The following is a 22,905-nucleotide window of genomic DNA, read 5'->3' on the forward strand; positions in this document are numbered from 1 at the left end:
TCATGGTCCCGCGGTTGACCCTCGAAAGCCCACTGGCGTGTTGATACTCGCAGACTGAACGAAACCAGTCACTCGATGACAGAACCACGATATGTTCTTTGTTCACAGGGGCGTTGGATGGGTATTTTCAGTGTCGAGCCGGTCGGATGTCGTGGATAACTCGTCGCCTGCAACATCGGTAATACGGAGAACGCGTGAACGTCGACGTATAGCCGACCGAATAGATCGCCTGGGCACGCATTGGGCTTGCCACTATCGACACTCGTGCTTTGCCCGGTCCTATGCTTCGACGTCCCCATTGTCCTTGACGGCTCCGTCACCCGGCTAGGCCACTGCCAACTCGTGAACTATGCGACCTGATCCGCAAGGTGGACTCTGGAAACGATATGGTTTGAGTGCACAGGTATGTACATAATCGGACAACGTTCGACTGTCTGTTTCTGGGTCCCTCCGCTGCTCATCGGCGAGTCGCCCATCTCTCCTGCGAAGTCATGCAACGAATAGCTCTACGCATCGACCTCTTGACAAAGAATTCCGCGCCGCGCCGCGGCCATGGCGACAGGTGTTCTTGTGGGTGGTGGACCATCCGACGAGTGCCCTGGCTGTTCTCAAGCCTTTCTGATGGCCCAGGGCGCTGCGGTCGTCAAGGAGGGCCGCATACTCGGTCAGGAAGTGTGTCACAACGCACAGGTGCGTGATACCCTCATCACACACGGCCTGTTGCCTGGCTCGCTGACGCTCGAACACCCGCAGACGAACACTCGCTGAGAAGCGCACGAGGTGCATGGAGGGCCGATGGTAGAGTGGCGAAGGTCACTGGATTCATCCAGCAGCAACGAGGACGTGCTCGCACCACGTCTCTGGGTGTGGATGGAAGCCGTCGCCGTCACGTACCGATCCACAGCTCGCTCAGCACGGCCTGTCCACGGAATATCGTAGGCGAAGGCCGCCACGTTTCACGTCCGCCAAGTATCATAGACAGCTCGAATATATCTATTTGCTGCGACACTATGTACATGGATTCTTGCCCTACGTGAAGCAGCCTGTACGACGTGCCTGTCGTCGCTGACGACACCAACTGTCTATGCGGCGGGGACTCGGATTGCAGCCGTACGAAGGCAGGACACACCGTGACCGATGCAGTAGATACCAATGCCAATGCGTCCGTCGCATGCGCAGCTGACCGTTGTGTGAGGGCGGGGCACTGTGGGACAGCTCGAGTAGCCTGTGCCAACGGCTCCAGCACTGTTCGAAGCCCTCCGAAGTCGCGCCCCGCATCACAGCTCCCGCCCCCGCGTACTGCCCACGCCGCCCCGCACGTCCCCGCCATCCGATCCGCCGGAAGAGAATGCGTCAGTATCAGAAAACACCGTGACGGCACTCACCTCGTTGCGGCCACTCACCGGCGGCGGTCCATGGACGTGCTCGTCCTCGGATGCCTCGATGCGGGCACCGTGTCTGTCCGGCGGACGAGCGGACGAGCGGGCTGCCTGATTCGCTGACGGAGCGTGCCGACGCCCGCGGAGGGACGCGAGCGTGACTCGACGAGCTCGGAGGCGAGCACCCTCCTTCGCAGGCTGGACACGAGGAGAGCGTGCCGCGCGGAATGGAAGGGACACGCATGCGCTCTCGCACGTCGATGCTGCACGGAATCCCGATCGTACGCCTTCTTTCCGGCTCGCCAGCGCGCACCGTAATGCACTCTGTCGAGACATGCATGCCCGGTGGACATGCCCTCGCGCCGTCCGCCTTCGGGTTGCTTTGCGCACCGGCGAATCTGAGTGAACTCACCACGCCGTCCAAGAGGACCGCATACGTCTCCTGCAAAACCCACAAAGAATTCCCTCGCGGCCGATCTTTGGTGAGGAACGTTCACGAGCCGTGCCCGATCAACGCGTACATACCACCCGCCCGCCGGACCATCGAGCGTGGACCCGTACACCGCGCCGGTGGCGATGGGAAGGCTGTCAATACCCACGGCAGGCATGGTACGATGTTCGCTTCCGCGGACATCGTGCACCGGAAAGGCGACGGCGACTTGGCCGCTGGCTGCCGAGCAACCCACTGCGAGCGATCGCGAGGTATAAAGCTGGGAGCTGTAGACGGAGGAGGACATCGGTGAGTCGGTTTTCTGACCGCATCGAAAGGGAACGTACTAACTCTGCGGCACTCGCAGCCTCGCTCGCGCTGTGGGCGTGCCCGGTGACGGCGACGGGCCCTATGAGGATGCGCAGGACGTTGACTGGTGGGCGTCGTCGGCAGTCGCGATGATGGGAACAGGTAAGCCGTCTATGGTCTGGCCGCGGTGGTGGGACTTGCTGACGACGAGTGCCCTAGGGCGCTGCTGGGTTCTTGCGACGGCCGGTGGACTTGCAGCGAACGGGAGCTTCGTGGACGGCTGCGGAGGAGTAGGACAAGGGGTGAGTGAGGGCGCACGTCGCAATGCTTGTGTCCGCACGGTGATGTGCCGCGATGCGGCACGAGCGAAAGGCTCGTAGGTGCGGCTCTGAGTGACCGCCGATGCGTGCGCTGTAGTAGTGAGTGCTTGTACGTAGATCCGCGTGGACCCACTGACCTGCGCCGCGTGCCGCATGCATGCCGCCTAGGCACGAGGCGTGTTCGTCGCAGTGGCGGCGAGGCCGGTGCAGTACTGGTGGTGGGCGCTTGTACACAGAGCAGACCGTTTCGTGCGTCGTGCTCCGCGATCCGTGGGCCATCCGTTGGCTGTAGAGTGAGAGATCGTCCTGGGAGCCGCCTGCGCGCTGCGCTGTGTTGTTCCCGGTGCCTAGACGAGAGTATCGCCGGTTTCACGTGGCCCAGCACTTGTGGTACGCACAACGGTCGATCTGTGCTACGCGCCAAGTCGACCGACAGTTGCGGTATGCACCCGCACGTCGGGAGGGACGCGAGAAGGCCATGCATGGTGGAGAGGACCGCGGGTGCTCTGGGGAGCGTCGCACAGAACGTCGTGTAGCGAGCCGTCCCGGGCATCGTTTTGGTCTGAACGAGTTGCAGGGGCCTCGTACGATGCTGGCGTATCGTTTGGCATCGTCCCGGCGCGTGACACGCGATGCGTTGGGGACGGGGGAAGGCGGGAGCAGGTCGGCGGCGGGGACTGAGGAGGCGCTGTTTCTGGATGAATGCGCGCGATCAGAGAGAAAGACACAAACTGACCTCGGGCGAGCCAGAATGACGCAGAAGGGGGCGTTGGCGGTGTCGACAGACTCGTCTCGGCTATGCGCATCAGGACAGAGCGGCGGAGGGGCGGGCGGAAAGGGCGGGGCGACGAGAGAGACGGCGGAGGGACGGCAGACAGCAGCGAGGGGACGAGAGCGAGCGAGCACAGACAGCGCAGCGAAGAGGTGTTGACACTGTTGAGCTATCGAGACGGACAGGGCGGAGAGAGCGTTTGCGGGCGCTTGCAGCAGCATCATGGATGCAGCGCGAGCGGCGTGAGTGGGCTGAGCAGCTGCGGGGCGGAGGCAGCGGGGCACGCGAGGTGCAGACCTGGGCAAGACGGCATCCTGCGAACGCAGCGAGGACAGCGCAAGCCTAGTGCGTGAAGGATACAGTAGCCGGCAAAGACAGACGAACTCAAGAACGCGCTTATGTACGTTTCCTGATTTAGCTGTATTTGGTACGGTACCCGACGCGCTGGGCGCTTAGCGTTCCGTCGCGCAGTCAGTAGGCTGGCGCTCGTTGTGCGACTCATCCACCACGGTCATGTCCTCCGGTGCACTCAACGAGCCTATTGCGGATAGGGAGTCTATTCACAAGTCGTGCAGGTCGCTCGAAGCCGTTGTCAACGTGCTCAATGACTACTGCGAGGCCGCAAATGCGATCCTAACTCTGCAGCGGAAGCTCGTCAAGGCCTTGCGAGATGCGGCGGCGGCGAAGTGTGTGCCTGAGATACCAGGTACGGGAACCAAGCAACGAGACGTTAAATCGCTGAATGGTGCCCTAGCGAACGCGCTGAACGTGAGCGCGACCATCTTCGACACGCTCTGCGAAGTGGACGCAAAGTTCGTCAAGCTCGCCGACAAGGAGTGCGACGCGGTCAGTGCGGAGGTCAAGAAATGGTTCAAGAAGCTCGCTGTGAGTGCTCTGCATGTATGCGCCAAAGTGCTGGCCTTACGGCGGTCCGTCAGAAAGAAGAGCGTGCGTACGACGATCGCCTCGCCAACGCCAACGCCAAGCTCAAGCAAGCCGGGCAACTGTACGAGAAGAAGGCCAAGAAGAACCCGCAGGACGCGGCCGACGAGCATGCGCGTTACATGAACATCCTGACCACTCTGGGCCCCGAGATCAACCAGGAGAAGTAGTCAGTACCTCTGTCATTCGCACTTGTTACCGTCACTCACCCCCGGTCAGCAATCACTCGCTTATGGTGACGCGTAGGCATCACTCGACGATACACAGCTTGGCCGCCAGTCTCTCTCGCGTGGCGGACGCAGAATGGCTTCGTTCCTGCGAGGGCGTGCGACGCTCTGCTCCTACCATCGGACAGCTCGGCGAATGGCGCGTCTACTGCGAGGGTGGATGGTCAGGCCCGCTGCCTGCAGACCTACCGAACGACGAGGCTCCTGATCGTCCCGACCGCTCTGTGACGCCGATTGCCCAAGGACGCGCCGTGACACCGAGCATGGAAAAGTCGCCGCAAGGTCCCAGTACTCCGATGTTGGAGAAGCCTGCGCCCGAATATTCATCGCGTCGTCCGAGCGAGCAGGAGACAGATGCATCTTCACGAGCCGTCACGCCGTCCACGACTCGTCACCCGCTCCGCCGCAGTATCACCCTGCGAAGACGATAGCTGATGACTCTGTCAGGTCCCTGGCATCTCTGTCGTCCTTCCCCTCACCGCCTACACATTTCCCTATGCCACCTCTTGCGAAGGCCGAGGCTAGCTCTCCGGTGAAGGAGACGAGGCCCGAGTCCCCTCGCGGACCACGTACACCATCTGAAATTCTCTTCCAGCGCAGGACAGAGTCACCTATCCCGCTCGCGCCGTCCGAGACATCACGCCCCCTACCATCCCCCGCCGCTCCACGCGCCGAACCTGCTGCCATTGCTACATCGGTTCCTGTTGAGACAAATGGCAAGGCCGTCGACGGGAACGCTACGCAGCAGGGATCAGATTCGCAGCACTCGATGCGCGGAGTCGGAGAGTCGAGATTGCACGAGCGGCGTGAGGCAAAGACCCCGTCCCCAGTGCTTACGCGCGCTGCGAGCAAGAAGATCAAGTTTGAGAGTGCAGCAGTTCATCAGGTCCGACTAGTTCGATCAGTGGATCTTCGCAAGGCGGCGACCATGTTGACGACGGTGAATTCGGCGCCCTCAGACCTAGGGAAGAAAAGCGGCCGCGACAAGGTGGACCGTGACGCGCGACCTCGCAGCCGACGAGCGACGCATGAGCACGCAGCGTAGTGGCGCCTGCGTGATCGATACCGGATAGTACGCTCGCTACCATGCTGCCACGGGTGCTGCACGACCGCGATCTCCTGACAGCCCGAACACCTACGTCGCCTCGTAAGGGCCAAGGTCACCGACGAGCGTCTAAGACGCGACATACAGCCATCGACGCTGCCCGACTCCCGCCCCACCTCCCCGCGCAGACCGCCGTCGCTGTCGATGGATACTCGCGATACTCAGACGAGTATGGTACGAGCCTAATAGACCGAGAGGTGGGCGTGTGAGCGTGGCGTGGGGGCGGGGCGGGGATCGTCGCACGGCGGGCGTGGGGGTTTACGTGCGAGCGCAGGGATTGGCTGAGGGCAAAACGCAACTGGCGCAGCAAGTCCAAAACACGTCCTTTTTTTGGGCATAGTTTCGCCTCCCCGCAGGGAGCTCATCAATTATGGTGTGCTGAATTTTTTCGTAGATCACGCAAACGGGCCCCAGTATGTACATCGGTGCTAACGAAAAAAGCGTCCCCCCTCTCTGCCGTCACTCGCGGCGACGGCTGGTCCCTCCCCTCCATCTCAATGGCAGTCGGCGGCCTGGGAACACACAGCAAGGCGAGTACCGTACCAGGTGAGTGCCCGTGCAAGGTCGTCGCGGCCGCCTGAGGCTGTACGCCCTTGGAGCAGCTGCGGTCAGTCGCTGTCGCACAGTAGCTACGTATCGAATATATCTCGTCACCGCTGTGCGATGACCGTGGGCTGGCTGTTCAGGTTGTCAATAATGGAGCCCTGAACATTGACAAAGTTGCACTCACCGTATCGGCAGATAACGTGCATCGCCATTCGCACCACACAGCGCGAACGTCGTGGAAGGCAATCTGCCACGCGCTGTCCCTCATAGCCCCGTCCTTGTCAGGACGGGCTCGCCGTTGTCAGTGACCGACAGAGCAGGCACGAAGAGGCTGACTCACGCTGAATGGTGATCCATCATCCTGCGCATCCCGGTAACGGACTGCACACGACGCTTCGAGGATGTGCAGCACAGTCGGGCTGGAATCGGGGGACTTGGCACAGATAGTGCTCTTTGAAGATGTGGATTCACGGGTCCGGTGGAAGGCCTTCTTGATGCTTGACATGGGTATCGATGGAGCGAGCAGAAAGTGGGTATGGACGGGCCGGCGCTGAGCCTTGTGTCGCTCGCCGGACGTCGTTATGTCCGTACCACGCTCGACCTTGATGGTCGGGCCATAACGTTTGACACGGAGCCCCGCGAATGAAGCGGATAGCAGAGGTGCGGACCAGGTCTGCGGGGCGCAACGCCACGTCGGCCATGAGCCATGAGCATCAGTACTGGTCTTGGGTCGACGACGTACCCGAGACGTCGCTCGCCGGACGTCGATCTGTATATACATCGCCGTTCCGGGTACCGTGAAGGGCGCATGCGAACGTGTATGGGGCTGGCGAAGGTCTTCTCCAAAGTTGGTATGTCGCCTGTGTGTCTCGGCGGGCGCGTCATTATAGATTGTGACACACTATATTCGCATGAGTACTTACGAGAGGATGGCCATGAGCACTTGAGTGTACCCTCAAAGGTACGAAGGATTTGTTGCCTTGACATACTCACCACGTGTCTCATGCTCGTTGTGTGTCGATCCATGTAGACGGTATCGTCGGACGCTGTCGCCCACTCGCGGGTTGGCTGCATGATGGTGTCTATCAGGTAGCCAGAGTACTGGCAGCGCTACCGCGCTGCTCCTTGGCGATCCGAGTCGACGCATGAATGAGTAGACGTGGACAGCAGACGCTGTCCAGTGTAGTAGTCAGTCGGTGTCAATACACGTTGATACAGTCATCTACGCACCATGACGGGCACCCCGCTCGCGGGAAGACGATCCATATATATATTGCCATGCACGGTTGACTCAGGCCGGGCATCGTCGCGGAGGAACATAGGACAGACCGCGCCGAAAGACCTATCCGTTGCATGCTGGTATCAGCAGAGGAAGACCAACACGAAAACACACTGCCCACCTCGTTCCATTATCCTCACAGGCAGTAACACCTCACGAATGAATGAAAGGGGCCCGGAATAGCTTGTTGCCCTTCGGTTGGTCCTTCTAGCGGATGCAATGTGATGTCACGGTGCATGAGCACCGCTCAACCTCGGACTCGTAGATGTCTGTGCGACGTCGCTCGCACCGTGATATAATTGTTCATTCATCCGCTCGTAACTTACGCAGCCATATACATGTTCCCGGAGTCACCCACCGTACCAGTCATGTTTGAGAATGAACAGAGTCCGCAATACAGAAGATCACTCGCCCCCCGACAGATACTCGGTGTACTATTGGGGCACAGACTCGCTAAGCTTACCTCAAAGGGCATTCGGCGTCGACGCCGGGAACCAGCAACCTTCGCTACCGACAGAGCGTGCACGTCTCTGATCACATCATATTTATAATGCATGCCTATCAGTCGAACGAATGTAACTGAGTGCGGAGTGGTCAGTACACTCGGAATCAAGCCGCGGCAAGGCACCTACTTTAGTGTAAATATGACACACGATACTCCCTGACTCGACGTGGCGGATGCTCATCTATCCATAACCGGTCAATGATCAATGTCTTTGGACGGTTCGCACACGTGCGGCCAACGTACCTGTCATAGCCAGCTTGTCACGCAGCTTGTCCACTCGGCAGACAGAATGCTTCGGTCAATTTGACGGCGACGGGTCCATGGGTCAACTGCACATTTGCACGCATGCAACGACTCGACTGAGCCGCGTGCTCATGCCCCGGCACATGTCTGTCTCTGTCAGTACGTCTCACGCAGACAAGCTTTAAAGCAACCCACCCACTGGCAGAGACGCAGCATGAGTCTACGCACGTCATGAGATTCCGAATCTGATGCATACCGTGCCGACAATATTGGTGCAGACTTACCATATGGTCATGCGTAGGGCCAGTCCCACTGGCAATCGAGTCAATGTCCTGTCTTCAAAGCTTCACGGCGCCAACGAACGTTGAGGCCTGCAGTACTGCTGAGTATTACACCGATCGAGCAACTCGGCGGAGTGACAGCACTCACTTACTGGTATATGGAGCACGTCGCGCGCGTGCGCTTCATTGAAGCTTGACTCAGGCCGTAGTAGCTGCTCTCCAGGTTTCATGGACAGTTAGGGTTCATCGCGCAGGGACACAGATACGTACACAAACCTACTTGTATTGAGCCACCAGGATTGGGCCGACTTGGAGTTGAGCCTGACTTGTGCGCAGCTTGAGACTATAAGTCACTCGGAGCATCCTGCCAACGCACGACCATTTGAACGGTGAGCGTCTGATGTTCTATATTGGGAAGACGGTACTTACTTAAAGCGGCTCGTACGAGCCCTCGGGCTCTCCGTGACTAGCACATTTGACGTGAGCTCGCAGCCTCTGCTGTTGGAAAAGAAAGACTCAAAGAGACAGTGAGTATGAATGCGTACACGAGCAGTAAGGAATATACTCACTAGATGCACGTTCGTCCTCAATGTTCGTGGCAGCGGTGGACCAGAGATCAGGACTCGACAGTGAAGTTGGTGAGCCCCGAGCGAACGGTCAAGCTTCAAGGCGGAGGATGTGTGTGCGCCGAATCTAGGCAGTCGACTCGGAGGTGCACGCTAGCATAGTGTGGGCATCGGGAGTGGTACGTCCTGCAATTCTACCCAGCCTATATATTCCCCGCCGTGTTCGGCTCCAGCATACATAATGCCAGACTTGTGTCAGAACAGCCTTGATAGCACATGTCCACATTCGCCTCGATCCTTGCCTCAAGATGGTGTCACAAATCCACGTCAACGCCACCAGAGGTTTCTTCGGATGCTAAGTGCTAAGTGCTCAGCGCTCATCAATCAATTCACGCCACAATTCTACTCCGACACCCATACACTCTGCTTCGCTCATGTCTCCCAGTTGTGCTTCAATATGACTCAGACCCAAGAATATTGAGTGGGAGATTCAACCACACAAATTCAGCATTGGGCTGTGACAGCTTAAGCAGCAACTGCAGAGAACTCAATCACTCTTAGCCTTACTCAATGCTTGTCGACTGATGTCTTCTCAGCCATGTACCGAGCCGATTTCATCACTATCACTGGCATGGAATGATACTTACGTGTATAGCTATCTTCGATACTGAACGTTGAACGTTGAACTCCAAGTCGGAACCTGTACATCGGAACAGGATGAATGGACATTCACGTAGTAGGCCCATCATCCTTATCAGTCACATAACAAGTCAATGAATCACTCACAGTCTTTTGGTCACAGGTCACTTCATGGTGTCCGGCACGTAGAGCCCTGGGCTCCGACGGAAGTGCGAGGTCGGAGGGCAAGCTACTCATTATGGGAGTCTGGTGATCCTTCGGTGAGCTTTGCCAGATTTAGCGACTCGCTGTTATGGACCTGATGCAATGGTGCTGGCATTTCAACATATTGACCTTCAAGACTGTAGTACTCGTAATAACACAGTACTGTGTCAAACGTTAGAGCCAGTTGAAGCTTCGAGCCAGAGTGAGAAGCCGGGCCGGGCCATGATACTTACCAGGTGCACTCGGATACTACTAGACGTGACCCACTTATGTAATCCTTCGTTCGTGAATAGCACCCATATGTGGAGACCCGGGCTGCGACTCAGATGCACGGCAGCAGCAGTGACATGAGTAACAGTATATAGACGAGACGGGGTACGTACACGGTCACGTCCTCAGAGGAGAGGAGGATCACGACGCGTGCGCCGCAAGTCGCACTTCAGAGCTTCAGCCACAAACGCCACTCTCTCCCGTTTGCTCACTCGCTCGCTGGTCGAAATGTTGACCCCTTCTCTTGTCAGTGTATATGCGGCTGTAATGCAATTACCCAAGCCCGTCTTTCTGGCTGGAAACGAAAACACTGCGGCCCGCTCTCGGGCACCGTCGGTGTTGGCTATCCTCCGACTCTGGGCCAACCGCCACTGCATCGTCTTCGCGCTCGGCTCGTCTGCTTTAAAATCTTGCTTCGCCTTCGACAGCTCAGTCCTCTGAACGACATAATGGTCTCTGCTTCCCAGCCGTGCTCGCAACCATACGTGTGCAGTTGGAGCTGCCAACACACGTTCTCGTGGATACTCAACGAGTTCTACCAGCCACCGTGACACTGGGATATCCGTACGCTCGACAGATCCTGTCCAACAAGCTGTGATCGAATGGTTTGGTCGGGCCGTGTAGTGTGGGGACGGGGATCATCATTCCGGTGAGTCTGTGTATGCGCCTGCCTCCGAGAAGTGTCTCCCGCTACATGCGTTGCATCACTTGTATGATGCAGAGAGGACGCAAGCGGGACTCACGTACCAGCTATTTGGTCGTGATTGAATGCGTACGCTGGAGCTACATGTCAGTCCGATTTTTCCTGGATCGTTCGACTGTGTGCGGCGTATGCGGACGCCGCAATGGGGGATTGACGTACGTCGTATGCCCGGTTGCGTCGCATATGCGCTGTCATCCATGCTGCATGTCCACCGGGGCGCTCGTAGTCTCAGGGCGCGGCCGACAGTGCATCTCCTTGCCAGTCCGTCGTCGGGTCAATACTGTGACCGTGTTCGGCATTGGTGCGAACATACCACCGGTCAAATGTTCGAGTCGGCGGCCTATCATGTCTTGTACCTGGACAAAACAGCCCAAGCTGTGTATTTCCTCGCCTTGTGTTTCCCACCATAGGCGCAAAGGCGGAGACATACATGACAGCAATTCTGTCCTCGGCTCTGAGCCGATTTTCATCTGCGCGTGATCTCACCGCCGCCGCCACCGAGTGTATATAGGCACACAAATGCGAGATGTAGTTCCGCCGGCCATGACAGTTGGAACGGTGATCTAGGCGAGCAGACGCTTTCATGTTCTGTACCTACCGGTACCTTGCGATGGCGTCACCGTTTCTCAACACAGCCCTTCGCGTCGGCAACTTGAAGCTCGCATCAGGCACTGCGAGTCACTGCGGCGTTGTCCGCATGACCGTCCCTACTTCCCGTCGATCGTCAGGGAGCCGACGAGTGCAGTATTGGTACAGACCAATCACTTTTTAGCCCCGTTTGTTAGCCCCGTTTGCGATGACAGGCGCTGCGTAACGTGTGGCTGGTCACTCTGAGTAACGTCGATTGGTAGCCATTGATTATGAAGGTTTTCCGGAGCTCCCGAGCAGTGTCTGTCGAGGACAGCGCCTGTACGACGCTGTTCGGTTTGTTTCCTGGATGTGGCATGCCTGATTTTCATGACGGCGTCGTGCTCGAAGACATGATGGTGCATGGAAGTGCTGTCGGCGAGCGGCCAACGACTATCGCATCATCTAACTGGTGTACAGGGTGCCTGACGCCCCGCCTCCCCGCGTCATTGTCGGGTTGCCAGTGTACGGCAAGTCTGCAGTCCCATTCGTGAACGAAACCAAATGCTGCACCCGCCTTGTGACCAACTGTGCACGGGCAATTGCGTCTCGTAACGATTTTGCGCACACAAGTTGACGTGAATAGAGGGAGATGATCAGTACTAAACTCTTCCGCAGTATCTACACAGTGTCCGTGCGAAGCCCAGTATCTCGCAACAGACCCTGTTGGTCTGTGAGCAGCTGCTGACCGTGACGATCCCAGTCAGCGATGCCGTGCTAGGCCATGTAGATGATGGGTGTCAGCGCGAGATGCCCATGTACAATGGTGTGCAAGTCGGGCGGAATACGCAGGCGACTCGATCGTGATCGGTATGAGTCTCGAAACACACGAAACCGCGTCACGATGTCACAGTGTTCAAGTTCAGAACAACGAGGGATGGATCAGCAAAGTGGTCTGCGGCCTGTGTGCATGGAGTACAGGTGAGTGTTGCGTCGACAAGGGTCTCGCATTCGCCGTCCGCATGAAATGGCCAACTGCGATATGCATGCCACGACGAGGTCCCAGTAAGTACTGCGTACCATCCCGTTCTGTTTTTGACAGCACGGCAGGACGTCGCTGACTCGTTGTCAGCCATTCCCGTGTCTTTCACACATCGAGGTCGGTACGCAAGACATGGATGTCAGTACCGACCGATTCTACATCAATCGTCGCCAGACTCATATCATGCTCAATTCTGTGCAATAGTGCTTGCGTTTGCCTCGATAGCTCTGTGTCCATGACGTCTAAGCTGTCGGTCTGCATACTCCTCGGCGCGGCTCCGCAAAGCGAGGGAAATTCAGCGAGGCTTGAAGCAGATGGTCGGTGTCGAATCCCAGCAGGATCGAAGCATCGGTGAGTCCCCCGTACCCCCATACATCCTAGTTCATCATACATTGCCTCGGAGCCTTGGCAGGAAACCCGGTGCGCCGTTTTGTCGATTTCGAACCGTTTCGTGACCGTCAAGACCCGAATGGTAAGCTTAGCTGATGATAACACTCGACGTCACCGCTAAGTCGGTGACCTTACCGAACACAATGTGACTCCGAGTCGGCTTGTACACGAGAGCCGGGATCGTAATCTACAGGTGTGTAGTCACTTCAAGTGCGCGGCCTGTTTCATGGTCCCGCGGTTGACCCTCGAAAGCCCACTGGCGTGTTGATACTCGCAGACTGAACGAAACCAGTCACTCGATGACAGAACCACGATATGTTCTTTGTTCACAGGGGCGTTGGATGGGTATTTTCAGTGTCGAGCCGGTCGGATGTCGTGGATAACTCGTCGCCTGCGACATCGGTAATACGGAGAACGCGTGAACGTCGACGTATAGCCGACCGAATAGATCGCCTGGGCACGCATTGGGCTTGCCACTATCGACACTCGTGCTTTGCCCGGTCCTATGCTTCGACGTCCCCATTGTCCTTGACGGCTCCGTCACCCGGCTAGGCCACTGCCAACTCGTGAACTATGCGACCTGATCCGCAAGGTGGACTCTGGAAACGATATGGTTTGAGTGCAAGTTGTACATAATCGGACAACGTTCGACTGTCTGTTTCTGGGTCCCTCCGCTGCTCATCGGCGAGTCGCCCATCTCTCCTGCGAAGTCATGCAACGAATAGCTCTACGCATCGACCTCTTGACAAAGAATTCCGCGCCGCGCCGCGGCCATGGCGACAGGTGTTCTTGTGGGTGGTGACCATCCGACGAGTGCCCTGGCTGTTCTCAAGCCTTTCTGATGGCCCAGGGCGCTGCGTCGTCAAGGAGGGCCGCATACTCGGTCAGGAAGTGTGTCACAACGCACAGGTGCGTGATACCCTCATCACACACGGCCTGTTGCCTGGCTCGCTGACGCTCGAACACCCGCAGACGAACACTCGCTGAGAAGCGCACGAGGTGCATGGAGGGCCGATGGTAGAGTGGCGAAGGTCACTGGATTCATCCAGCAGCAACGAGGACGTGCTCGCACCACGTCTCTGGGTGTGGATGGAAGCCGTCGCCGTCACGTACCGATCCACAGCTCGCTCAGCACGGCCTGTCCACGGAATATCGTAGGCGAAGGCCGCCACGTTTCACGTCCGCCAAGTATCATAGACAGCTCGAATATATCTATTTGCTGCGACACTATGTACATGGATTCTTGCCCTACGTGAAGCAGCCTGTACGACGTGCCTGTCGTCGCTGACGACACCAACTGTCTATGCGGCGGGGACTCGGATTGCAGCCGTACGAAGGCAGGACACACCGTGACCGATGCAGTAGATACCAATGCCAATGCGTCCGTCGCATGCGCAGCTGACCGTTGTGTGAGGGCGGGGCACTGTGGGACAGCTCGAGTAGCCTGTGCCAACGGCTCCAGCACTGTTCGAAGCCCTCCGAAGTCGCGCCCCGCATCACAGCTCCCGCCCCCGCGTACTGCCCACGCCGCCCCGCACGTCCCCGCCATCCGATCCGCCGGAAGAGAATGCGTCAGTATCAGAAAACACCGTGACGGCACTCACCTCGTTGCGGCCACTCACCGGCGGCGGTCCATGGACGTGCTCGTCCTCGGATGCCTCGATGCGGGCACCGTGTCTGTCCGGCGGACGAGCGGACGAGCGGGCTGCCTGATTCGCTGACGGAGCGTGCCGACGCCCGCGGAGGGACGCGAGCGTGACTCGACGAGCTCGGAGGCGAGCACCCTCCTTCGCAGGCTGGACACGAGGAGAGCGTGCCGCGCGGAATGGAAGGGACACGCATGCGCTCTCGCACGTTGATGCTGCACGGAATCCCGATCGTACGCCTTCTTTCCGGCTCGCCAGCGCGCACCGTAATGCACTCTGTCGAGACATGCATGCCCGGTGGACATGCCCTCGCGCCGTCCGCCTTCGGGTTGCTTTGCGCACCGGCGAATCTGAGTGAACTCACCACGCCGTCCAAGAGGACCGCATACGTCTCCTGCAAAACCCACAAAGAATTCCCTCGCGGCCGATCTTTGGTGAGGAACGTTCACGAGCCGTGCCCGATCAACGCGTACATACCACCCGCCCGCCGGACCATCGAGCGTGGACCCGTACACCGCGCCGGTGGCGATGGGAAGGCTGTCAATACCCACGGCAGGCATGGTACGATGTTCGCTTCCGCGGACATCGTGCACCGGAAAGGCGACGGCGACTTGGCCGCTGGCTGCCGAGCAACCCACTGCGAGCGATCGCGAGGTATAAAGCTGGGAGCTGTAGACGGAGGAGGACATCGGTGAGTCGGTTTCTGACCGCATCGAAAGGGAACGTACTAACTCTGCGGCACTCGCAGCCTCGCTCGCGCTGTGGGCGTGCCCGGTGACGGCGACGGGCCCTATGAGGATGCGCAGGACGTTGACTGGTGGGCGTCGTCGGCAGTCGCGATGATGGGAACAGGTAAGCCGTCTATGGTCTGGCCGCGGTGGTGGGACTTGCTGACGACGAGTGCCCTAGGGCGCTGCTGGGTTCTTGCGACGGCCGGTGGACTTGCAGCGAACGGGAGCTTCGTGGACGGCTGCGGAGGAGTAGGACAAGGGGTGAGTGAGGGCGCACGTCGCAATGCTTGTGTCCGCACGGTGATGTGCCGCGATGCGGCACGAGCGAAAGGCTCGTAGGTGCGGCTCTGAGTGACCGCCGATGCGTGCGCTGTAGTAGTGAGTGCTTGTACGTAGATCCGCGTGGACCCACTGACCTGCGCCGCGTGCCGCATGCATGCCGCCTAGGCACGAGGCGTGTTCGTCGGCAGTGGCGGCGAGGCCGGTGCAGTACTGGTGGTGGGCGCTTGTACACAGGTCCATAGAGCAGACCGTTTCGTGCGTCGTGCTCCGCGATCCGTGGGCCATCCGTTGGCTGTAGAGTGAGAGATCGTCCTGGGAGCCGCCTGCGCGCTGCGCTGTGTTGTTCCCGGTGCCTAGACGAGAGTATCGCCGGTTTCACGTGGCCCAGCACTTGTGGTACGCACAACGGTCGATCTGTGCTACGCGCCAAGTCGACCGACAGTTGCGGTATGCACCCGCACGTCGGGAGGGACGCGAGAAGGCCATGCATGGTGGAGAGGACGCGGGCGCTCTGGGGAGCGTCGCACAGAACGTCGTGTAGCGAGCCGTCCCGGGCATCGGTTTGGTCTGAACGAGTTGCAGGGGCCTCGTACGATGCTGGCGTATCGTTTGGCATCGTCCCGGCGCGTGACACGCGATGCGTTGGGGACGGGGGAAGGCGGGAGCAGGTCGGCGGCGGGGACTGAGGAGGCGATGTTTCTGGATGAATGCGCGCGATCAGAGAGCAAAGACACAAACTGACCTCGGGCGAGCCAGAATGACGCAGAAGGGGGCGTTGGCGGTGTCGACAGACTCGTCTCGGCTATGCGCATCAGGACAGAGCGGCGGAGGGGCGGGCGGAAAGGGCGGGGCGACGAGAGAGACGGCGGAGGGACGGCAGACAGTAGCGAGGGGACGAGAGCGAGCGAGCACAGACAGCGCAGCGAAGAGGTGTTGACACTGTTGAGCGAGCGAGACGGACAGGGCGGAGAGAGCGTTTGCGGGCGCTTGCAGCAGCATCATGGATGCAGCGCGAGCGGCGTGAGTGGGCTGAGCAGCTGCGGGGCGGAGGAGCGGGGCACGCGAGGTGCAGACCTGGGCAAGACGGCATCCTGCGAACGCAGCGAGGACAGCGCAAGCCTAGTGCGTGAAGGATACAATAGCCGGCAAAGACAGACGAACTCGAGAACGCGCTTATGTACGTTTCCTGATTTAGCTGTATTTGGTACGGTACCCGACGTGCTGGGCGCTTAGCGTTCCGTCGCGCAGTCAGTAGGCTGGCGCTCGTTGTGCGACTCATCCACCACGGTCATGTCCTCCGGTGCACTCAACGAGCCTATTGCGGACAGGGAGTCTATTCACAAGTCGTGCAGGTCGCTCGAAGCCGTTGTCAACGTGCTCAATGACTACTGCGAGGCCGCAAACGCGATCCTAACTCTGCAGCGGAAGCTCGTCAAGGCCTTGCGAGATGCGGCGGCGGCGAAGTGTGTGCCTGAGATACCAGGTACGGGAACCAAGCAACGAGACGTTAATTCGCTCAATGGTGCCCTAGCGAACGCGCTGAACGTGAGCGCGACCATCTTCGACACGCTCTGCGAAGTGGACGCAAAGTTCGTCAAGCTCGCCGACAAGGAGTGCGACGCGGTCAGTGCGGAGGTCAAGAAATGGTTCAAGAAGCTCGCTGTGAGTGCTCTGCATGTATGCGCCAAAGTGCTGGCCTTACGGCGGTCCGTCAGAAAGAAGAGCGTGCGTACGACGACCGCCTCGCCAACGCCAACGCCAAGCTCAAGCAAGCCGGGCAACTGTACGAGAAGAAGGCCAAGAAGAACCCGCAGGACGCGGCCGACGAGCATGCGCGTTACATGAACATCCTGACCACTCTGGGCCCCGAGATCAACCAGGAGAAGTAGTCAGTACCTCTGTCATTCGCACTTGTTACCGTCACTCACCCCCGGTCAGCAATCACTCGCTTATGGTGACGCGTAGGCATCATTCGACGATACACAGCTTGGCCGCCAGTCTCTCTCGCGTGGCGGACGCAGAATGGCTTCGTTCCTGCGAGGGCGTGCGACGCTCTGCTCCTACCATCGGACAGCTCGGCGAATGGCGCGTCTACTGCGAGGGTGGATGGTCAGGCCCGCTGCCTGCAGACCTACCGAACGGCGAGGCTCCTGATCGTCCCGACCGCTCTGTGACGCCGATTGCCCAAGGACGCGCCGTGACACCGAGCATGGAAAAGTCGCCGCAAGGTCCCAGTACTCCGATGTTGGAGAAGCCTGCGCCCGAATATTCATCGCGTCGTCCGAGCGAGCAGGAGACAGATGCATCTTCACGAGCCGTCACGCCGTCGCACGACTCGTCACCCGCTCCGCCGCAGTACCACCCTGCGAAGACGATAGCTGATGACTCTGTCAGGTCCCTGGCATCTCTGTCGTCCTTCCCCTCACCGCCTACACATTTCCCTATGCCACCTCTTGCGAAGGCCGAGGCTAGCTCTCCGGTGAAGGAGACGAGGCCCGAGTCCCCTCGCGGACCACGTACACCATCTGAAATTCTCTTCCAGCGCAGGACAGAGTCACCTATCCCGCTCGCGCCGTCCGAGACATCACGCCCCCTACCATCCCCCGCCGCTCCACGCGCCGAACCTGCTGCCATTGCTACATCGGTTCCTGTTGAGACAAATGGCAAGGCCGTCGACGGGAACGCTACGCAGCAGGGATCAGATTCGCAGCACTCGATCGCGTCGGAGAGTCGAGATTGCACGATCGGCGTGAGGCAAAGACCCCGTCCCCAGTGCTTACGCGCGCTTCGAGCAAGAAGATCAAGTTTGAGAGTGCAGCAGCTTCATCAGGTCCGACTAGTTCGATCGGGTGGATCTTCGCAAGGCCGGCGACCATGTTGACGACGGTGAATTCGGCGCCCTCAGACCTAGGGAAGAAAGCGGCCGCGACAAGGTGGATGCGTGCCGACTGCGTAGCGTCAGACGGTTATGGTACGAGCCTAACTAGACGATAGGTGGCAGGCGGCGTGGGCGTGTGAGCGTGGCGTGGGGGCGGGGCGGGGATCGTCGCACGGCGGGCGTGGGGGTTTTACGTGCGAGCGCAGGGATTGGCTGAGGGCAAAACGCAACTGGCGCAGCAAGTCCAAAACACGTCCTTTTTTTGGGCATAGTTTCGCCTCCCCGCAGGGAGCTCATCAATTATGGTGTGCTGAATTTTTTCGTAGATCACGCAAACGGGCCCCAGTATGTACATCGGTGCTAACGAAAAAAGCGTCCCCCCTCTCTGCCGTCACTCGCGGCGACGGCTGGTCCCTCCCCTCCATCTCAATGGCAGTCGGCGGCCTGGGAACACACAGCAAGGCGAGTACCGTACCAGGTGAGTGCCCGTGCAAGGTCGTCGCGGCCGCCTGAGGCTGTACGCCCTTGGAGCAGCTGCGGTCAGTCGCTGTCGCACAGTAGCTACGTATCGAATATATCTCGTCACCGCTGTGCGATGACCGTGGGCTGGCTGTTCAGGTTGTCAATAATGGAGCCCTGAACATTGACAAAGTTGCACTCACCGTATCGGCAGATAACGTGCATCGCCATTCGCACCACACAGCGCGAACGTCGTGGAAGGCAATCTGCCACGCGCTGTCCCTCATAGCCCCGTCCTTGTCAGGACGGGCTCGCCGTTGTCAGTGACCGACAGAGCAGGCACGAAGAGGCTGACTCACGCTGAATGGTGATCCATCATCCTGCGCATCCCGGTAACGGACTGCGCACGACGCTTCGAGGATGTGCAGCACAGTCGGGCTGGAATCGGGGGACTTGGCACAGATAGTGCTCTTTGAAGATGTGGATTCACGGGTCCGGTGGAAGGCCTTCTTGATGCTTGACATGGGTATCGATGGAGCGAGCAGAAAGTGGGTATGGACGGGCCGGCGCTGAGCCTTGTGTCGCTCGCCGGACGTCGTTATGTCCGTACCACGCTCGACCTTGATGGTCGGGCCATAACGTTTGACACGGAGCCCCGCGAATGAAGCGGATAGCAGAGGTGCGGACCAGGTCTGCGGGGCGCAACGCCACGTCGGCCATGAGCCATGAGCATCAGTACTGGTCTTGGGTCGACGACGTACCCGAGACGTCGCTCGCCGGACGTCGATCTGTATATACATCGCCGTTCCGGGTACCGTGAAGGGCGCATGCGAACGTGTATGGGGCTGGCGAAGAGTCTTCTCCAAAGTTGGTATGTCGCCTGTGTGTCTCGGCGGGCGCGTCATTATAGATTGTGACACACTATATTCGCATGAGTACTTACGAGAGGATGGCCATGAGCACTTGAGTGTACCCTCAAAGGTACGAAGGATTTGTTGCCTTGACATACTCACCACGTGTCTCATGCTCGTTGTGTGTCGATCCATGTAGACGGTATCGTCGGACGCTGTCGCCCACTCGCGGGTTGGCTGCATGATGGTGTCTATCAGGTAGCCAGAGTACTGGCAGCGCTACCGCGCTGCTCCTTGGCGATCCGAGTCGACGCATGAATGAGTAGACGTGGACAGCAGACGCTGTCCAGTGTAGTAGTCAGTCGGTGTCAATACACGTTGATACAGTCATCTACGCACCATGACGGGCACCCCGCTCGCGGGAAGACGATCCATATATATATTGCCATGCACGGTTGACTCAGGCCGGGCATCGTCGCGGAGGAACATAGGACAGACCGCGCCGAAAGACCTATCCGTTGCATGCTGGTATCAGCAGAGGAAGACCAACACGAAAACACACTGCCCACCTCGTTCCATTATCCTCACAGGCAGTAACACCTCACGAATGAATGAAAGGGGCCCGGAATAGCTTGTTGCCCTTCGGTTGGTCCTTCTAGCGGATGCAATGTGATGTCACGGTGCATGAGCACCGCTCAACCTCGGACTCGGTAGATGTCTGTGCGACGTCGCTCGCACCGTGATATAATTGTTCATTCATCCGCTCGTAACCTACGCAGCCATATACATGTTCCCGGAGTCACCCACCGTACCAGTCATGTTTGAGAATGAACAGAGTGCCGCAATACAGAAGATCACTCGCCCCCCGACAGATACTCGGTGTACTATTGGGGCACAGACTCGCTAAGCTTACCTCAAAGGGCATTCGGCGTCGACGCCGGGAACCAGCAACCTTCGCTACCGACAGAGCGTGCACGTCTCTGATCACATCATATTTATAATGCATGCCTATCAGTCGAACGAATGTAACTGAGTGCGGAGTGGTCAGTACACTCGGAATCAAGCCGCGGCAAGGCACCTACTTTAGTGTAAATATGACACACGATACTCCCTGACTCGACGTGGCGGATGCTCATCTATCCATAACCGGTCAATGATCAATGTCTTGGACGGTTCGCACACGTGCGGCCAACGTACCTGTCATAGCCAGCTTGTCACGCAGCTTGTCCACTCGGCAGACAGAATGCTTCGGTCAATTTGACGGCGACGGGTCCATGGGTCAACTGCCATTTGCACGCATGCAACGACTCGACTGAGCCGCGTGCTCATGCCCCGGCACATGTCTGTCTCTGTCAGTACGTCTCACGCAGACAAGCTTTAAAGCAACCCACCCACTGGCAGAGACGCAGCATGAGTCTACGCACGTCATGAGATTCCGAATCTGATGCATACCGTGCCGACAATATTGGTGCAGACTTACCATATGGTCATGCGTAGGGCCAGTCCCACTGGCAATCGAGTCAATGTCCTGTCTTCAAAGCTTCACGCGCCAACGAACGTTGAGGCCTGCAGTACTGCTGAGTATTACACCGATCGAGCAACTCGGCGGAGTGACAGCACTCACTTACTGGTATATGGAGCACGTCGCGCGCGTGCGCTTCATTGAAGCTTGACTCAGGCCGTAGTAGCTGCTCTCCAGGTTTCATGGACAGTTAGGGTTCATCGCGCAGGGACACAGATACGTACACAAACCTACTTGTATTGAGCCACCAGGATTGGGCCGACTTGGAGTTGAGCCTGACTTGTGCGCAGCTTGAGACTATAAGTCACTCGGAGCATCCTGCCAACGCACGACCATTTGAACGGTGAGCGTCTGATGTTCTATATTGGGAAGACGGTACTTACTTAAAGCGGCTCGTACGAGCCCTCGGGCTCTCCGTGACTAGCACATTTGACGTGAGCTCGCAGCCTCTGCTGTTGGAAAAGAAAGACTCAAAGAGACAGTGAGTATGAATGCGTACACGAGCAGTAAGGAATATACTCACTAGATGCACGTTCGTCCTCAATGTTCGTGGCAGCGGTGGACCAGAGATCAGGACTCGACAGTGAAGTTGGTGAGCCCCGAGCGAACGGTCAAGCTTCAAGGCGGAGGATGTGTGTGCGCCGAATCTAGGCAGTCGACTCGGAGGTGCACGCTAGCATAGTGTGGGCATCGGGAGTGGTACGTCCTGCAATTCTACCCAGCCTATATATTCCCCGCCGTGTTCGGCTCCAGCATACATAATGCCAGACTTGTGTCAGAACAGCCTTGATAGCACATGTCCACATTCGCCTCGATCCTTGCCTCAAGATGGTGTCACAAATCCACGTCAACGCCACCAGAGGTTTCTTCGGATGCTAAGTGCTAAGTGCTCAGCGCTCATCAATCAATTCACGCCACAATTCTACTCCGACACCCATACACTCTGCTTCGCTCATGTCTCCCAGTTGTGCTTCAATATGACTCAGACCCAAGAATATTGAGTGGGAGATTCAACCACACTGCAAATTCAGCATTGGGCTGTGACAGCTTAAGCAGCAACTGCAGAGAACTCAATCACTCTTAGCCTTACTCAATGCTCGTCGACTGATGTCTTCTCAGCCATGTACCAGCCGATTTCATCACTATCACTGGCATGGAATGATACTTACGTGTATAGCTATCTTCGATACTGAACGTTGAACGTTGAACTCCAAGTCGGAACCTGTACATCGGAACAGGATGAATGGACATTCGCGTAGTAGGCCCATCATCCTTATCAGTCACATAACAAGTCAATGAATCACTCACAGTCTTTTGGTCACAGGTCACTTCATGGTGTCCGGCACGTAGAGCCCTGGGCTCCGACGGAAGTGCGAGGTCGGAGGGCAAGCTACTCATTATGGGAGTCTGGTGATCCTTCGGTGAGCTTTGCCAGATTTAGCGACTCGCTGTTATGGACCTTGATGCAATGGTGCTGGCATTTCAACATATTGACCTTCAAGACTGTAGTACTCGTAATAACACAGTACTCGTGTCAAATGTTAGAGCCAGTTGAAGCTTCGAGCCAGAGTGAGAAGCCGGGCCGGGCCATGATACTTACCAGGTGCACTCGGATACTACTAGACGTGACCCACTTATGTAATCCTTCGTTCGTGAATAGCACCCATATGTGGAGACCCGGGCTGCGACTCAGATGCACGGCAGCAGCAGTGACATGAGTAACAGTATATAGACGAGACGGGGTACGTACACGGTCACGTCCTCAGAGGAGAGGAGGATCACGACGCGTGCGCCGCAAGTCGCACTTCAGAGCTTCA

The 22,905-nt window shown here is 58.1% G+C and overlaps 10 protein-coding genes across 10 annotated transcripts; 3 read left to right on the plus strand and 7 right to left on the minus strand.

Moving 5' to 3' along the window:
* Window positions 1-2,213: 2,213 nt before the first annotated feature.
* Window positions 2,214-2,598, minus strand: B0H18DRAFT_1035095 (uncharacterized protein). Its single transcript, XM_048030296.1, has 3 exons — window positions 2,576-2,598; window positions 2,459-2,506; window positions 2,214-2,398 (listed from the first exon to the last, which is right to left on the minus strand). Exons 1-3 carry the CDS (start codon window positions 2,591-2,593, stop codon window positions 2,219-2,221), a joined length of 246 nt encoding a protein of 81 aa, XP_047888154.1. The 5' UTR covers window positions 2,594-2,598; the 3' UTR covers window positions 2,214-2,218.
* On the minus strand, window positions 2,341-3,603 carry B0H18DRAFT_1035099 (uncharacterized protein; the record flags this gene model as incomplete). Its single annotated transcript, XM_048030297.1, has 2 exons — window positions 3,175-3,603; window positions 2,341-3,115 (listed from the first exon to the last, which is right to left on the minus strand). Coding segments are annotated over exons 1-2 (773 nt in total), but the record flags the coding sequence as incomplete, so codon positions are not given.
* Window positions 3,604-3,704: 101 nt separating this feature from the next.
* B0H18DRAFT_1035105 (uncharacterized protein) lies at window positions 3,705-4,722 on the plus strand. The gene is made up of 2 exons (XM_048030298.1): window positions 3,705-4,095; window positions 4,149-4,722. Exons 1-2 carry the CDS (start codon window positions 3,724-3,726, stop codon window positions 4,320-4,322), a joined length of 546 nt encoding a protein of 181 aa, XP_047888156.1. The 5' UTR covers window positions 3,705-3,723; the 3' UTR covers window positions 4,323-4,722.
* Window positions 4,723-5,816: 1,094 nt separating this feature from the next.
* On the minus strand, window positions 5,817-7,374 carry B0H18DRAFT_1035119 (uncharacterized protein). The gene is made up of 5 exons (XM_048030299.1): window positions 6,950-7,374; window positions 6,773-6,890; window positions 6,371-6,703; window positions 6,215-6,307; window positions 5,817-6,162 (listed from the first exon to the last, which is right to left on the minus strand). Exons 1-5 carry the CDS (start codon window positions 7,102-7,104, stop codon window positions 5,944-5,946), a joined length of 918 nt encoding a protein of 305 aa, XP_047888157.1. The 5' UTR covers window positions 7,105-7,374; the 3' UTR covers window positions 5,817-5,943.
* A 6,541-nt stretch (window positions 7,375-13,915) lies between these two features.
* Window positions 13,916-15,398, minus strand: B0H18DRAFT_1035144 (uncharacterized protein). Its single transcript, XM_048030300.1, is given in 3 exon segments — window positions 13,916-15,217; window positions 15,265-15,269; window positions 15,280-15,398. 1 exon segment carries the CDS (start codon window positions 15,076-15,078, stop codon window positions 14,338-14,340), a length of 741 nt encoding a protein of 246 aa, XP_047888158.1. The 5' UTR covers window positions 15,079-15,217; window positions 15,265-15,269; window positions 15,280-15,398; the 3' UTR covers window positions 13,916-14,337.
* B0H18DRAFT_1035147 (uncharacterized protein) lies at window positions 15,151-15,535 on the minus strand. The gene is made up of 3 exons (XM_048030301.1): window positions 15,513-15,535; window positions 15,396-15,443; window positions 15,151-15,335 (listed from the first exon to the last, which is right to left on the minus strand). Exons 1-3 carry the CDS (start codon window positions 15,528-15,530, stop codon window positions 15,156-15,158), a joined length of 246 nt encoding a protein of 81 aa, XP_047888159.1. The 5' UTR covers window positions 15,531-15,535; the 3' UTR covers window positions 15,151-15,155.
* Window positions 15,519-16,548, minus strand: B0H18DRAFT_1035153 (uncharacterized protein). Its single transcript, XM_048030302.1, has 2 exons — window positions 15,911-16,548; window positions 15,519-15,887 (listed from the first exon to the last, which is right to left on the minus strand). The coding sequence occupies exons 1-2, from the start codon at window positions 16,188-16,190 to the stop codon at window positions 15,754-15,756; spliced, it is 414 nt and encodes a 137-aa protein (XP_047888160.1). The 5' UTR covers window positions 16,191-16,548; the 3' UTR covers window positions 15,519-15,753.
* A 101-nt stretch (window positions 16,549-16,649) lies between these two features.
* B0H18DRAFT_1035156 (uncharacterized protein) lies at window positions 16,650-17,667 on the plus strand. The gene is made up of 2 exons (XM_048030303.1): window positions 16,650-17,040; window positions 17,094-17,667. The coding sequence occupies exons 1-2, from the start codon at window positions 16,669-16,671 to the stop codon at window positions 17,265-17,267; spliced, it is 546 nt and encodes a 181-aa protein (XP_047888161.1). The 5' UTR covers window positions 16,650-16,668; the 3' UTR covers window positions 17,268-17,667.
* B0H18DRAFT_40096 (uncharacterized protein) lies at window positions 17,112-18,320 on the plus strand. Its single transcript, XM_048037925.1, has one exon. The coding sequence runs from the start codon at window positions 17,330-17,332 to the stop codon at window positions 18,257-18,259; it is 930 nt and encodes a 309-aa protein (XP_047888162.1). The 5' UTR covers window positions 17,112-17,329; the 3' UTR covers window positions 18,260-18,320.
* A 200-nt stretch (window positions 18,321-18,520) lies between these two features.
* B0H18DRAFT_1035169 (uncharacterized protein) lies at window positions 18,521-20,077 on the minus strand. The gene is made up of 6 exons (XM_048030304.1): window positions 19,966-20,077; window positions 19,659-19,908; window positions 19,477-19,595; window positions 19,075-19,407; window positions 18,919-19,011; window positions 18,521-18,866 (listed from the first exon to the last, which is right to left on the minus strand). Exons 2-6 carry the CDS (start codon window positions 19,807-19,809, stop codon window positions 18,648-18,650), a joined length of 915 nt encoding a protein of 304 aa, XP_047888163.1. The 5' UTR covers window positions 19,810-19,908; window positions 19,966-20,077; the 3' UTR covers window positions 18,521-18,647.
* Window positions 20,078-22,905: the final 2,828 nt, after the last annotated feature.

Source organism: Fomitopsis serialis, assembly GCF_022376445.1.
Source record: "Fomitopsis serialis strain Sig1Antser10 chromosome Unknown B0H18scaffold_104, whole genome shotgun sequence".
NCBI lineage: Eukaryota > Fungi > Basidiomycota > Agaricomycetes > Polyporales > Fomitopsidaceae > Fomitopsis > Fomitopsis serialis.

Bases quoted from the DNA above. Each gene is read 5' to 3' on its own strand.
- B0H18DRAFT_1035095 (XM_048030296.1), bottom strand. The intron at 2,399-2,458 runs GTGCGGACACAA...ACTCCTCCGCAG, and splicing joins CCGCATCGCGGCACATCACC to CCGTCCACGAAGCTCCCGTT.
- B0H18DRAFT_1035105 (XM_048030298.1), top strand. From the start codon at position 3,724: ATGTCCTCCGGTGCACTCAACGAGCCTATTGCGGATAGGGAGTCTATT. The intron at 4,096-4,148 runs GTGAGTGCTCTG...GCGGTCCGTCAG, and splicing joins AATGGTTCAAGAAGCTCGCT to AAAGAAGAGCGTGCGTACGA.
- B0H18DRAFT_1035119 (XM_048030299.1), bottom strand. From the start codon at position 7,104: ATGCAGCCAACCCGCGAGTGGGCGACAGCGTCCGACGATACCGTCTAC. The intron at 6,704-6,772 runs GTACGTCGTCGA...TGCGCCCCGCAG, and splicing joins TCCGGCGAGCGACGTCTCGG to ACCTGGTCCGCACCTCTGCT. The intron at 6,308-6,370 runs GTGAGTCAGCCT...CGTCCTGACAAG, and splicing joins ATGATGGATCACCATTCAGC to GACGGGGCTATGAGGGACAG.
- B0H18DRAFT_1035144 (XM_048030300.1), bottom strand. From the start codon at position 15,078: ATGCGGTCAGAAACCGACTCACCGATGTCCTCCTCCGTCTACAGCTCC.
- B0H18DRAFT_1035147 (XM_048030301.1), bottom strand. The intron at 15,336-15,395 runs GTGCGGACACAA...ACTCCTCCGCAG, and splicing joins CCGCATCGCGGCACATCACC to CCGTCCACGAAGCTCCCGTT.
- B0H18DRAFT_1035153 (XM_048030302.1), bottom strand. From the start codon at position 16,190: ATGCGCATAGCCGAGACGAGTCTGTCGACACCGCCAACGCCCCCTTCT.
- B0H18DRAFT_1035156 (XM_048030303.1), top strand. From the start codon at position 16,669: ATGTCCTCCGGTGCACTCAACGAGCCTATTGCGGACAGGGAGTCTATT. The intron at 17,041-17,093 runs GTGAGTGCTCTG...GCGGTCCGTCAG, and splicing joins AATGGTTCAAGAAGCTCGCT to AAAGAAGAGCGTGCGTACGA.
- B0H18DRAFT_40096 (XM_048037925.1), top strand. From the start codon at position 17,330: ATGGTGACGCGTAGGCATCATTCGACGATACACAGCTTGGCCGCCAGT.
- B0H18DRAFT_1035169 (XM_048030304.1), bottom strand. From the start codon at position 19,809: ATGCAGCCAACCCGCGAGTGGGCGACAGCGTCCGACGATACCGTCTAC. The intron at 19,012-19,074 runs GTGAGTCAGCCT...CGTCCTGACAAG, and splicing joins ATGATGGATCACCATTCAGC to GACGGGGCTATGAGGGACAG. The intron at 18,867-18,918 runs GTGAGTGCAACT...CAACCTGAACAG, and splicing joins GCACGTTATCTGCCGATACG to CCAGCCCACGGTCATCGCAC.